At 47.3% G+C, this 14628-nt stretch overlaps 1 protein-coding gene across 6 annotated transcripts in view; it reads right to left on the bottom strand.

Moving 5' to 3' along the window:
- Nucleotides 1-14628, bottom strand: part of USO1 (USO1 vesicle transport factor) — a 148530-nt gene that overhangs the window by 94682 nt on the left and 39220 nt on the right. For 2 of the 6 annotated variants that reach the window (XM_075351394.1, XM_075351398.1), the window contains exons 5-6: nt 6088-6129; nt 5687-5698 (exon numbers count right to left, since the gene is read on the bottom strand). The exons of 2 other annotated variants lie outside the window; for them this stretch is intronic. In XM_075351394.1, coding sequence (XP_075207509.1) covers nt 5687-5698; nt 6088-6129 — 54 coding nt within the window. The remainder of the gene's footprint in view (nt 1-5686; nt 5699-6087; nt 6130-14628) is intronic. 2 more of the 6 variants (XM_075351402.1, XM_075351416.1) reach the window with 1 other exon arrangement.

Here is a 14628-nt window from a genome sequence, read left to right as displayed (position 1 = left end):
AACTGCGCGAAAGGAACTGCCTCCATTGCTACCATCTTACGTAGGAAGTGCATGAGGCGTCTCAATGTGTGCGACTGGTTCTTAAAGAAGAGCTTGCAGCCCGTAGTGAATGCTGTTTGTCTAGCGGCAGCTTCACTATCGCTGAGAGAGTAAGAAACTCTATGCCTAGATATGTTATCGATAGGGTCGGGGTCGGATCTGACTTTAAAAAGTTGATGATCCACCCAAAACTCTAGAGAGTCTCCAGCGCAACGTTCGGGCAGTGTTGGCATGTTTCCTAAGAGAGTGCCTTGACAAGTAGATCGTCTAAATACGGGACCACAGAGTGACCCTGAGAGTGCAGGACTGTGACTACTGCTGCCCTGACCTTGGCGAAGACCAGTTGGACTGTCGCTAGCCGGAAGGTAGAGCTACGAACAGAGGGTGTTCGTCTCCTATAACGAAGCGTAGAAACGCTAGTGCTCTGGATCAATCGGCACGTGTGGATAAGCATCCTTGATGCCTAATGATGCTAGGAAATATCCTTGGGACCTTGAGGCGATGACATGGCGGAGGGATTCCATCCGGAACCGCCTGGTGTCCACGAGCTTGCTGAGCATTTTTAGATCCAGAACGGGACGGAACGGCCCGTTGTTATAGGTACCGCAAAGAATTTGGGGTAAAAACCGTGACCTTGTTCCTGAAGAGGAACGGGGGTCATCACTCTTTCTGCCTATAGAGTGCACCCTGCTTGCAGAAGAGCAGCGGCCCGGCCGGGAGGTGGAGAAATTCTGAAGAATCGAGTTGGAGGACGAGAAGTGAGCTCTATCCTGTACCCGTGAGACAGAATGTCTCACACTCCATGGTCATTGACCTATGGCAGCTAAATATCGCCAAGGCGGGAGAGCCTGCTACCGACCGAGGCCGCAAGTCATGAGGAAGCCGCCTTGGAAGCGGGTTTTCAGACTGTCGCTTTTTTGGGCGAGACTGAGCCCGCTAAGAATCTTAGCTCCTCTGATCCTTTTGAGTCCACATTGGACGAGGAAAAATGGGACCTGCCCGAGCCTCGAAAAGGCCGAAAACCCCGACTGCCTCTTGCTCTGTTGGGGTTTGTTGTGTCCGGGCTGAGGAAAGGATGAATCCTTACCCCTGGACTGTTTGATGGTTACATCCAACGCTCACCAAACAGTCGGTCAGCAGAAAAAGGCAACTGGTTAGGCAACCTTTTTTGGAAGCAGAATCTGCCTTCCATTCACTTAACGAGCAGACCAGGCTCTGCTTAAAAACACGGAGTAGCGGAGGCTACCGCCGCACGGTTCGCAGAGTCCAGGATAACCTGAATCGCGTAAGAAACAAATGCAGACATTTGAGAGGTTAAGGATGCCACCTGCGGCACAGATGTACGTGTAACCGTGTCAATCTGTGTAAGACAAGCTGAAATAGCTTGGAGTGCCCCAAGGGAGAGAATGCCGGAGCCAACGGTGCGCCGACAGCCTCATAGATGGCTTTCGACCAGAGATCCATCTGTCTGTCAGTGGCATCTTTGAGTTTGCAGTTCCATCTCCCACTGCAACTATGGATCTAGCTACAAGCCTGGAGATTGGAGGATGCCGCTTGGGACACTGGGTCCAGTCCTTGACCAAGTCAGGGGACAGGGATAACGTGTATCCTAAGCCGTTTGGAGAAGCGCATATCTGGATAAGCGTGGTGTTCCTGGACTGCCTCTCTGAAGGCAGAGTGGTCCAGAAAAATACGTGAAGCTGACTCCTCCACTGGAGGAGCTGTGAGAAATAACCCACATTCTATAGATGGACGCTATAAGATTATTTACTATGGCGTCACAATCAGGTGTATCCAGATTGAGAGCGGTCTCAGGATCAGAATCCTGAGCCGCTACTTCCGCCTCATTACACAGCGAGTCCTTCTGTTAGGACCCTGATGAAACCGAGGCCGCTCCTTCAACAGTGCCCATATTGTGAGAGACATGTCCGGACTGCTAGGCTTCTAGTATCATAGCCATAGTCTCAGAAAAACTGTCAGTAAATACTGCAGACACCGTCCTCATCCCCTGGCCATTAGTGCATACAATGGGAGTCTATGTACCTGCCGGCCGTATAGCCGTACATGCTGTACCAGCTGTATAGAAAAACATGTGGTTCTGCACCTTTGTTTTACACAGAGAATATGCTGATAACTCCTCCGCATAATCCAGGAGGGTATATACAACGTGCGACCAAACAGTGCAATGTATATAGTACAAGCATATCTATAAGTGCACTTCTGCACTAGTGGGGTTAGCACCACAGGTGCTGCTTAACGCCTGTTACAGCGATTGTGTGACTATCAGAATGCCAGGGTCTTCCACACTTGTCTCTGTATAGTACAGAAACTGACACTAATGGCTGCCGGTGTCCTTGTAGAGAAGGAAGCCGTGGGCGTGCCTGAGAAAGTGCGGGAATCCGGATTCACAGTGCACACAGTGAGAGGGGTGGAGTATGCAAAACATACTCCAGCTCTCAGCTCTGCTCTATGCAGCGTCACGCCCCTACCCTGACTGTCAGGGCTGTGGGCGGTAACGAAGGGAGCTAGGCCCAGAAGCCGGGGACTCGAGTTAACAGCGCGGCCGCCGTAAAAGCGCGGGCCGCGCTGAAGTCCCCGGCGCACCACAAGTGCCAGCCGCGCCGCAGTTCCAGCGGCCGGCGCGACCGATTCATAGAAGTGGCCAGCGTCCCGCCCCTCTCCTGACTGGCAGGTCTGGGGGCGGGAACGAACGGAAGCAGGCCGCAAAAGCCGGGGACTCTAGTTATCAGCGCGGCCGCCGTAAAAGCGCGGGCCGCGCTGAAGTCCCCGGCGCACCACAAGTGCCAGCCGCGCCGCTGCCAGCGGCCGGCGCGACCGATTCCTGGAAGTGGCCAGCGTCCCGCCCCTCTCCTGACTGGCAGGTCTGGGGGCGGGAACGAACGGAAGCAGGCCGCAAAAGCCGGGGACTCTAGTTATCAGCGCGGCCGCCGTAAAAGCGCAGGCCGCGCTGAAGTCCCCGGCGCACTACAAGTGCCAGCCGCGCCGCAGTCCCAGCGGCCGGCGCGACCAATTCCCATAAGTGAGCCTGCTTCAGCAAAGCTGAATGAGGCCATGGCACAGGCGCCGCAGCGCTGATGTCCCCCGGCGCACTACAACACCCAGCATGCTGCGGTGTGAGCGCCAAATGCACGGGGACACAGAGTACCTTGAGGAAGCAGGGCCATGTCCCTGATGTACTCCGCTCCATCCAGCATCTTCTCCAGGGGCTGTAGATGGAGCACGGTCTCAGTGCCTGGAGACCGGTAAATCCCACTTCACCCAGAGCCCTGTAAAAAGGGATGGGGAAGGAATCAGCATGTGGGCTCCTGCCGCCGTACCCGCAATGGGTACCTCAACCTTACAAACACCTCCGACATACAGTGGGGTGAGAAGGGAGCATGCTGGGGACACTATATGTGTCCTCTTTTCTTCCATCCGACATAGTCAGCAGCTGCTGCTGACTAAAAAGTGGAGCTATGCGTGGATGTGTTGCCTCCTTCGCACAAAGCACAAAACTGGTGAGCCAGTGATCCCACTGGGGGTGTATAGCCAGAAGGGGAGGGGCCTTACACTTTTAAGTGTAATACTTTGTGTGGCCTCCAGAGGCAATAGCTATACACCCAATTGTCTGGGTCTCCCAATGGAGCGACAAAGAAATGGTAGATGAATAGATTGTCATGTAGACGGCATCATTTTCAGCTTCCTAATGTCACTTTGTGGGTACCAGAGAGACCCGATTTCATCTATGGGACAGCTTCTTAGCATTAGAAAGGTGAGCTTACTAAATCACGGATTTTTAATGAGGCTTTAATTTGGCGCTTGCCACTAATCTGCCACCCAATCATCCAAAAATCATGGTTATTTGACAGATAAAAAAAAATCTAAAATAGTAAAAAGATTCCCATGTAATGCAATTTAGGACATCACCAGACAACGAATGGCATGTGTATGTTGTATAATATATTTTCATATATTATATACTACACCTATAGCTTGAAATTTCCACTAATTAGACATCTCATCTGCATAAACTGCGATCTCTCAGTATACTTTTATGCCCTAAATTTAAAAATGTAAAAGTACAATCAATGTAGAAACAAGTCAGGCAAGAAACAAAAAAAGTTTCAAGCGCTGTATGTGGATCCATCACAGATACAAGAAATACATGGTGACATTTCTATTCTATTTTATTCTGATGATTGTTTTGTAAAGCAACAGAGTGGACATTTCGGTATAGTTAGAAGAAAGTGCTTGCTTTTAAACAGAAATTAGGCGTTGTGTAGTATGTTAGCATAGACCAAATATGTTCTACATACAATATCATCTTGTCATTGATTCTTTAGATGTATTGTATCTGGTTTCATTAACCTTTGTCCGGCTGAATAGGTACAATTGTAACTATTCAGTTTTAAAATTGCAATACATTTTTTTTCCAAAAGCCATAGAGGGCTGAAATTTCGTGACATCTCTGCAGTTTTGGTCCAGAATATATTGGCCAAATTTCAATAAAATATCTCCACCCCCTTCCGAGATAAGGGGTCGCTGTTAACGTTGTAAAATTATGCAGCCTGACAAAGGTTAAAAGAGTGCTTAATATTAGAGAGAAACAGCACCAGTAAGGTTCCCCCCCCCCCCAAAAAAAAAACAGCACCACTAAGGTTCCTCCCCAAAAACAGCACCACTAATGTTCCCCCTAAAAAAAAATGCCACTAGTGTTCCCTCAAAAACAGCGCCATTAGTGTTCCCTCAAAAACAGGGCCACTAGTGTTCCCCCCAAAAAACAGCGCTGCTAATGTTCCACCCCAAAAACAGCGCCACTAATTTTCTCCCAAAAAAACAGCGCCACTAAAGTTCCCTCAAAAACAGCTGCACTAATGTTCCCCCAAAAACAGGGCCACTAATGTTCCCCCCAAAAACAGCGCCACTAATGTCTCCCCAAAAACAGTGCCACTGTCTCCCCAAAAAAAAGCACAACTGTTTCCCCCCCCAAAAAACAGCGCCACTAATGTTGTTCCCCCCCAAAAACAGCGCCACTAATGTCCCCCCCCCAAAAAAACAGCACCACTAATGTCCCCCCCAAAAATAGCACCACTAATGTTCCCCCCCAAAAAACAGCACCACTAATGTTCCCCCCCAAAAAACAGCACCACTAATGTTCCCCCCCAAAAAACAGCGCCACTAATGTCCCCCCCCCCCCAAAAAAACAGCGCCACTAATGTTCCCCCCCAAAAACAGAGTCACTAATGTCCCTCAAAAAACAGCGCTACTAGTTTTCTCCCAAAAAACAGCACCTATAATGTTCCCCCAAAAAACAGCACCACTAAGGTTCCCTCAAAAACTGCGCCACTAATGTTCCACCAGAAACAGCGCCATTAATGTTCCACCAGAAACAGCGCCATTAATGTTCCACCAGAAACAGCGCCATTAATGTTGATAGGCTGTGACTTATACTGCATGCACTATATTATAGGAAATAAAAAGAAGACCTTTTATGATACAACCCTAGAACAATAATTGAATATGAAAATTGTATGAAAGTGGAATTAGTTTTAATGGATTAGTTCACTAGGGGAACAGAAAACTAAACCAAAACCAGTTAGCCAGTATGCAGGATGAGAAGTCAAACCATGCAGACACTAATTTTTACCTTCAGATTCGGCTGCAAAGACATGAAAGAAAGAAAGAGAAGTTTACAACATAAAGATAAATAGAGGCTAAAATTCACAAGGTATATACATTGGTGGTGACTGAGCATGCCTGGTTAATAAAGCAACACTATCAGAAATCAACGGCCGGTATACAGAGCCACTCTGCCTGGATATACAGCGCAAACCTGAAGAAATCCAAGAAGTGTTAACAGTGCTGCTATCATCCAATACTACACAAGTGCGGAACAAGCACAACCGGCATTTTGCAACAAGATACATGGTGAGAAGAAGCAATTGTGATAAATTGCTCTGCATGATGCTGCTGCGGACAGCGATACGTGCATGCGTGGTGGGCCTGCACCAACACAAGCAGCCTGTCTGTTTCAGGGGTGCTAGTCACCTGCGTCTCTGGGAAGAAGGCTCCATGGAGGGAATCGACCAACTGCATAAACAATTTGGCAAGGAAGCAAAATCAGAGTAGCAGGGAGTAAGTGGCTATTTCCTGAATTAATGAAGACTGACATAACGAAATAGATCATACATCCTATCGGGTAATATAAACTGCCAGCAACTCGATGTCCTAAGGGTACAATGAAAAGCAGCGGCGCTGGGTGAGGGAAAAAAAAAAAAAAAAAGGCAGCAAAAGGCCCACAGTCTGAAAACCGCTGTGTTTCACGGCAGGGGACAGTGAAGTATAGAAAAATTGCCACGTTGTTCTGGGCCACGGACAATAACTGCAGCAGAAGTGCAATGTGTGAACAAAGCCTAAGAGATGTAATACGAGCTAAAGGCGCCAATTATTGAGTTCAACCTACTGCAATTACTCAAAGCAATCATTGTCTAGGACCACCAGCTACTTGTAATAGGAGATTGGGGGTTTGTGTTCTCATTTGGGCAAATAAAAAAAAAAAAAAAAAAAAGTATTCCCATCTCCAAGATCCGTTCCCAATATGTAGTAGGTGTAATAATAATAATAATAATAATAATAATAATAATATTAGCAAATACCTCCAATTAGAAATGTAGTATAGTTCTCCTGATTAGCTATGTCGATTATCTCATGTGCAGGGCATTGTAGCTTAGGTATTACGACCACTAGCAACTACCTGTCACTATATGAGTGGTCGTACCCAAGGAAACGTAAGCTGCAATAACCTGTACATGAGGCAAGTGAAATAGCTAATCAGGAGAACTATACTACATTTCTAATTGGAGGTATTTACTAATATTATTACACCTACAATATATTGGGACAGGATCTTTGAAATGGGAATACAGTGGAACCTCGCTTAATGAGTAACCCACTTAACGAGAATTTCGCTTAACAAGCAAAGCTTTCTGTAAATTTGTAATCCGCTTTACGAGCAAGCTTTGCTGTACGAGCAAAATCCTAACCGCACACACTTCCGGTTCCGTCCATCCACTGCGCTCTAACCCGCACTTGCAGTCCACACAAACACACACAAACACACATACAGTATTATGCTCACCTTACCTTCCATTTCACCGCCGGCCTCCTGGATCTGGTAGTCCGCCGGCTCATTGCGAAGTCCTCGCGGCGAACTACAAGACCCAGGAGGCCGGCGGTGGAACGGAAGGTAAGGTGAGCATATAATATGTGTACCTTCCGTTTCATCGCCGGCCTCCTGGGTCCTGTAGTTCGCTGCTCCACTCCAGGCTGTGCATCGGCAACCATAGCGACGAAGCAGGAAGTTCCCCTGTCAGCCGTTATTCAAAGGCAGTACGCTGACCAGTCAGAGGCAAGCGGCTCCTGCCTTTGACATAAGTGCGCTGGGAGCGGAAGTTCCTCCCTTGTCGTTATGGTAACCCGATACACAGCCCGTGCCGGAGAACAGCAAGTCCCAGGAGACTGGCGATGGAACGGAAGGTAAGGTGAGCATATGTGCGTGCTTGTGTGTGTTTGTGCATGTGTGGAATGACGCAATAGGGGACCTGAATGGGACATTTAACAAGTTGTGGAAGAAATCGTCTGCATTGCAATGATTTCCTATGGGAAATCTTGCTTTGCTGAACGAGTAACTTGGTTTACAAGCACACTCCCAGAACGGATTGTTCTCGTCAACCAAGGTTCCACTGTACCCTTTTAAGCCAGGCCACAATGAGAAGGAAATCCTTATCTAGAACAGCTTGATAACTTTTCTCCGTTTCTCCTCCTCTTTCCACCAGGTACTGCAAAACTCAATGGTAAATCAGGGGACACATGACCCCATTCTGCTAAGGTAAGGGATTCCTGCACAGAGACCTGGATTTATCAGACATTTATGACATAACCTAAAGTATACAAACTAGACCAGCAGCAGATGCAAAGTCCATACAATAGCAGATAACAGCAGCTAACGTCCTGGTGAGCACGCGTATATCATCACGACAGGCAATAGATTGCAGCATCCAAAATTCTAAGTGAATATTTACTCAAAAACCACATGCTTTGCTCCTACACTAAAAAGTCTCAAGTGTAGGGGGAAAGGTGAACCTTTTGGATTTTGGAGTGTCACGGTCTATTCCTTCTTGTTGATATTTTAAAGAACACTCAAGGCTGTGTACCCAATGCAACACCCAGATATGGACCAATTCTACATATTAATGTGTAAGGAAGACACTATCAGGGCTCCAGGAGCAGAATCATGGGTAATTATGCAAATACAGCGTATCCTCATCTGTCCTACAAACCTACATGTTCATTACGACTTCTAGTTTACTTTGCCAGGCTGGTTTCATATCTAAGAGGGGTGTCCAGCTAGTGGTTTCCACCTGAGCAGGATATAACAGATGACCCTTGTGGAATCGGCGGGTGCACAAAGCCAGGCGGAGAAACACTGGATGTAACCTTTTTCAGTCCAGGTCCGCTCGGTTCCGAAAGCACAGTGAAGTCTTGTCCCCACGTGGCAGTTTTGCTGCATTTTTTCATGTGTTTTTCCCTGCTCATTTTAATCAATAAAGCAAGGAAAAGCATCCCAGCAAAGACTATGAGACTTGCTGTGCACATGTTGAAGATTACTTCCGTGCAGATTTTGTTGCTGAAAAAAGCAGTATGTCAACTGTTTCCATGTTTATTTTCTGCGTTTCTATAATCCCCTGCAATGCTTTATCACTACATTGGATTATATCACAGGACTTTGTGTGTGAGGCTCTCCGTAGCTCAGTAACCCGGGTCATCATGGTTACTATGGCAGCGATCGGGTCCCTGTGATTGCCAGGGAAAGGTAAGCAACTCATCTCCCTACCTATTGAATGCTACATTGCAGAATTCAGGAGGTTAAAGGGAACGTGTCAGGTCCTATATGCGTTCTGACCTACAAGCAGGGTGATTTGTGGCCTAGTTACCCCTTCCTACCCATCCCTGTGTTGTAATATTGTGTAAAATGAATGTATAAAAAAACCTTTTTATTGCTTACATGTTCCCTATGTAAATGATCAGAGGCTCTAGTCCCCTGGACGTCGCATCGCCCTGTGAGCATTTCCATGCTTTCCGTGGTATCACGCTCCTGTTGGCGGGATACCATGGATGTACATGAGTGATGTCACCGTCAACTCCTGGAGATCCCGTGCGTGCGCACTTGCCATTCCCGCAGCCTTGTTATCCGGGTGCTTCCTTGTCGGTTTCAGATTCGCTCTGCACATAGTCGAAAACCCAGGAGACTTCTGTGCATGCGCAGTTCGCGTCTGAAGCCGAAAAGCAAGCATCCGGATAAGAAGGCTGCAGGAATGGTAAGTGCGCATGTGCGGGATCTCAAGGAGCGGACTATGACGTCGCTCATGTAAATCCATGGTATCACGCCCACAGGGGCGTGATACCACAGAAAGCATGCAAACACCCAAGGGGCGATGAGACGCTCAGGGGACTAGAACCTCTGATCATTTACATAGGGAACATGTAAGTAATAAAACTTTTTTCATACATTCATATTACACAATATTACAACACAGGGATGGGTAGGATGGGTTACTAGGCCACATATCACCCTGCTTGTAGGTCAGAACGCATATGGGACCTGACAGGTTCCCTTTAAGCTGCCAGGAACCGCTCCAAGCAATGAGAGTTGGGCCCCAGCTGCAACATCAGCCGGAGACTCAGCGGTGATTGTGGGGGTACAGCACTTGAACCCCTGCAATCGCTATGACAAAAAAAAAAAAAAGCACAAAAAAATGCACGGGAAAAAACGTGCAAACACAATAAAAAAAATGCGCATTTTTTTCAAGTGCTTTTTTCATGCCACAACATGCCTTTTTTGTGCAGAAAAGAAGCACATAAAAAAGCAACGTGGGCACATAGCCTAATATCGCAAGGAACATACGTGCTCCAAGAGGAAACCTAAAATCAATGTTGCCATTCGTCTCATCCTGGTGTTTTTGTATCACCACAACAGAATAATTAGACATGTTACAGGGCTCTTATAGGTTCTTTAAAGGAAGGGGCGGCCCAATTTTTACAATCTTTTCTGAATAAAATAAATAGCCCTGGTTGTCATAGTTTTATGGATATTTCCATCTCAGCCTTTCTTGGAATGACAGTGTCCCCCTCTAACCATAGGAGGTAAAACTACAAAATCAGACCAAAAGTGGCAGAGTTACATTGGTTCCGTAACGCTCATAGAAATTAATGGGACTTACAGAATTAGTAGCCGGGGCTGGAGAGACAGGCAGAGGATAAAGTAACAAGTTACTAATCGGTGGATATCCGAGCGCTGCACCGATTGGTGGGGAATTTTCATCCCCATTAGAAAATGAAGCGGCAAGTTAGATGTCTGTCCACTGTTCCCTCGATTCTCTTAGCTAGGAAAGAAAAAAAAAAGTGCAGCGCTCGGCAGCCTCAAAAGAGAGTGACCAGAGCGGCGGTCAGGAAAGGGCAGCACCACTCCAATCTAATGGGGATTAAAGTTCCCCATGGTGCAAATTGGTGCAGATCTAAAAGGTACCGTCACACATAACGAGATAGCTAGCGAGATCGCAGCTGAGGCACGGTTTCTGTGACGCAGTAGCGATCCCGTTAGTGATCTTATGTGTGACACCTACCAGCGATCAGGCCCCTGCTGTGAGATCTCTAGTCGTTGCAGAATGGTCCGGGCCATTTTCTTCAAAGGTGATGTCTTGCTGGGCAGGACGCATCGCTGTGTTTGACACTGTGTGACAGGGTCACAGTGACTGCTGAGATCGTTATACAGGTTGCTACTGCAACCTGTATTGTTCCTGCATCGCTGGTAAGATCTGACTGTGTGACATCTCACCAGCGACTTACCTGCGATCCCTATCAGGTCGCATCGTTTTCGGGATCGCTGGTAAGTCGTTGTGTGTGACTGGGCCTTAAATAGTCAAATCCCCACCGACCAACAAGTTATTCATCCTGTGAACAGGTAGAAATGGAGTTGTCTGGTGAAAATGAGTATGTGGAAAACTCCCCAGAAACAACCACTTATTTTCTAACATTTTTCTTGCAGTATTTGAAACCAATTGGTTGGTACAGAATCTACTATTTTTTATTGTATGAAGGTTTTAATATTTTAATGTTCCTATGAGCATTTAATCAAAAGAGAACAAGCTCTTGAAAGCTACAAATACCTTTACATTTTTGTTACTGTATTAGATTTATGTGCAGCAAAAAATAAATCTGTAATTAGCTTAAATAAAAAGAAATGTTTTATCATTTCACTTCTGTAGCATGCATCTATTGCAATGCATTGCAAGCTTTCTGATGCCTTTCAGTTGCAATCCTGACAGCCATGCCTACTAATGGCTCCATGACCAATTATTCTCGTCTTCTCCTGAATGGGAATTTAGACATAATACAAATTTTATATTATCAAAATTAAGTTCCGGAAAAACAAAGGTGGCTGGGGACAAAACCATCAAGAATTCAGCTGTATGATAGACACTGAAAGGCACTAAGCAGTTTGCAATATACTGTAATACATGCATGCTGCAAAAGCAAAATAGTTAAACATTTTTGTCAAAACCAATGTTTTGTTTTTTTTAACTTAACATGTAATGCGATAAAAAAGATGATTGGTGTTTATAGCATTTAAATACAACCTAAAAGTCAAAGTGTTTCAAGGTAAATATTCAGAAACAAGCCAACGGTTTGTTGCCTAGACATATTCCAATGCTCAGAAGGAACTTGCACCCAAACCATGAAGAGCACGAATTAGAATCTGGCTTCAAAAAAACAGAGAAAATATAGTTTGAAGATCCAGCCGGGGACCGTAGCCTGCGATGAGGTCAGTTCAGCAAGGCCCCCAGGACAGTCATTCCACAACTAGTTGACAGAGCTCACCCATGTGTGTACATAGAGAAACCTGTCAATCACCTGGAGAAACGTGGATAGAAGCGGGCCCGAGGAAGTGCTGGACAAGTCTTATCTGTCCGTATAGTCCTGGGACGGCTCTGAAAACGATGTCTCTAAAATGCTCCAGCTTAAAGTATACCTTGTGGCAGTCAAGCAGCCAGGCTCTTATTCATGCTAGTCATGGTTTGGGCAGCATGAAGCAACTGACAGGATCACTGTAAGGCCTAAGACGCACGGCATGAAAATCGGACAGAGTGCAATGCGATAAAACATCGCATTCCACTCGGACCAATATTAGCCTGTGTGTCAGCACCCATGAGCGATTATTTTCTCGGCCCCAATTGGACCGACAAAACAACCGCAGCATGCTGCGACTGTAATGCGAGACTCTCTCACACCCATTCAAGTCTATGGGGCAAGAGAAAGATCGCACTGCACTCGCAGTACACCGGTGTACCGCGAGTGCAGGGCGAGAATGGCAATAGCCGGCTACGGAGGAGACAGGGAGATAAATTTCTCTCCCTCCCTCCTCTCCGCAGCGCCGGCCCTCCCCTCCTCAGTGCTGGCCCGCCCCCCACAGCTGAGGTTTGATCGCATGATTAAACCTCAGTTGCAGTATTACTCTCATGACACTCAGCTCCTGCTGTGCTGCCAGCGTGAGCCGAGTGTTATGCGAGGGTCGCATTAGTCCCCGGTGTGGCCCTGGCCTAACTGACCGTTACAAAACTATATTCCTTGTTATAAACTAGTATTTGTTGTTGATAATAATTATATATATATATATATATATTATTATTAACAAAATTTGTTTTTAAGTTCCCTTTTTTTATTTTTATCCTCAAGGGGTTTTTTTTGTTTTCTTTTTTAAATTCCGTTCCATAATTAAATTAGAACTGTTTGACCATTTTCATGGACTTCTAAAATTGTCAATGGGATGTGGCAACCATTACAGGTCATCAACTTATTGTTCTGAACCCTTGAAACATAAAACTGTCTGGTTAGACATGTCTGTCTGGTTATGCGGGTTTCTTTTTTTCCTCTCTGAATTGTTTAACACATTTGGCATTCTGGAAATACTACCGTGTTTTTCCAAAAATAAGACCTCCCCCAAAAATAAGCCCCAGCAGGGATTTTCAGCATTTTCGGAGAAAGGCTTAAATATAAGCCCTCCCCCGAAAATAAGCCCTAGTCGCGGATCTATAATGAAGTGTCCGTGCAGCTAAAAAAGTTACAGATACTGCATGACACTTCATTATAGACAGCGGCACCTGGCAATTACACTCACCCAACACTGAGCGGCAGGACCTGCAGTGATCACACACCCGCACTCATCAGCTCTCTCTCACACACACACACACACACACACACACACACACACACACACACTCAGATCTCACACATACACCAGATCTCGCACACAAACATCGGATCGCACACATAAGCAGATCGCACACACAAACATCGGATCACACGCAAACATCAAATCACACACACACAAACATCGGATCGCACACACATCGGATCGCATACACACTCACCTCATCCAGCGACACCGATCTCTTCTCGCCGGGAGAATCCTGAGAGGCAGTGCAGTGGAGCGCAACGAACAGGACCTGCGGCCGGACACGTGACTTGCTCTCATTCCCTGCTGCCGTAAGTGCTGGATGTGATCTGCTGTGTGTGTGTGTGTGTGTGTGCGCCTGCGATCGGCTGTGTGTGCGCCTGCGATCGGCTGTGTGTGCGCCTGCGATCGGCTGTGTGTGCGCCTGCGATCGGCTGTGTGTGCGCCTGCGATCGGCTGTGTGTGCGCCTGCGATCGGCTGTGTGTGCGCCTGCGATCGGCTGTGTGTGCGCCTGCGATCGGCTGTGTGTGCGCCTGCGATCGGCTGTGTGTGCGCCTGCGATCGGCTGTGTGTGCGCCTGCGATCGGCTGTCTGTGCGCCTGCGATCGGCTGTCTGTGCGCCTGCGATCGGCTGTCTGTGCGCCTGCGATCGGCTGTCTGTGCGCCTGCGATCGGCTGTGTGTGCGCCTGCGATCGGCTGTGTGTGCGCCTGCGATCGGCTGTGTGCGCCTGCGATCGGCTGTGTGCGCCTGCGATCGGCTGTGTGCGCCTGCGATCGGCTGTGTGCGCCTGCGATCGGCTGTGTGCGCCTGCGATCGGCTGTGTGTGCCTGCGATCGGCTGTGTGTGCCTGCGATCGGCTGTGTGTGTGTGTGTGTGTGTGTGTGTCAGCGTGTGTGTGTGTGTGTGTGATCTGCTGTGTGTGCCTGCGATCTGCTGTGTGTGTCAGCGTGTCAGCTAGCAGCAGGGTAGGACGGCGTGCAGCACCGACCGGAGATCACAGGAGGACCTTGGAACCACGCAGACGTCCTGGTCTGGTGAGTATGAGTCTCCTGGGAAGTGGGGGGGGGGTGGGGGGGTCTGCTTTTTTGGGGGTAAACTTACCCCCAACCTTGTTTCTCCAAGATTTATTATTTTTGGAAAAACACGGTAGGGCTGCAAGGAAAAAAAAAAAAAAAAAAAAGGAGCAGATTTCACGGGATTATCCTTTGACCTTAACTACGCAGTCAGACTAATTGCTCAATATTTTATTTTACCTCCACAGGATAACTAAAAAAGAACAAAAAAAACAAAACGGT

This window comes from Anomaloglossus baeobatrachus, chromosome 1 (genome assembly GCF_048569485.1).
Source record: "Anomaloglossus baeobatrachus isolate aAnoBae1 chromosome 1, aAnoBae1.hap1, whole genome shotgun sequence".
In the NCBI taxonomy this organism is placed as follows: domain Eukaryota; kingdom Metazoa; phylum Chordata; class Amphibia; order Anura; family Aromobatidae; genus Anomaloglossus; species Anomaloglossus baeobatrachus.
The sequence above is the reverse complement of the archived record's forward strand: the minus strand, read 5'-3'. Positions and strand labels throughout refer to the sequence as shown.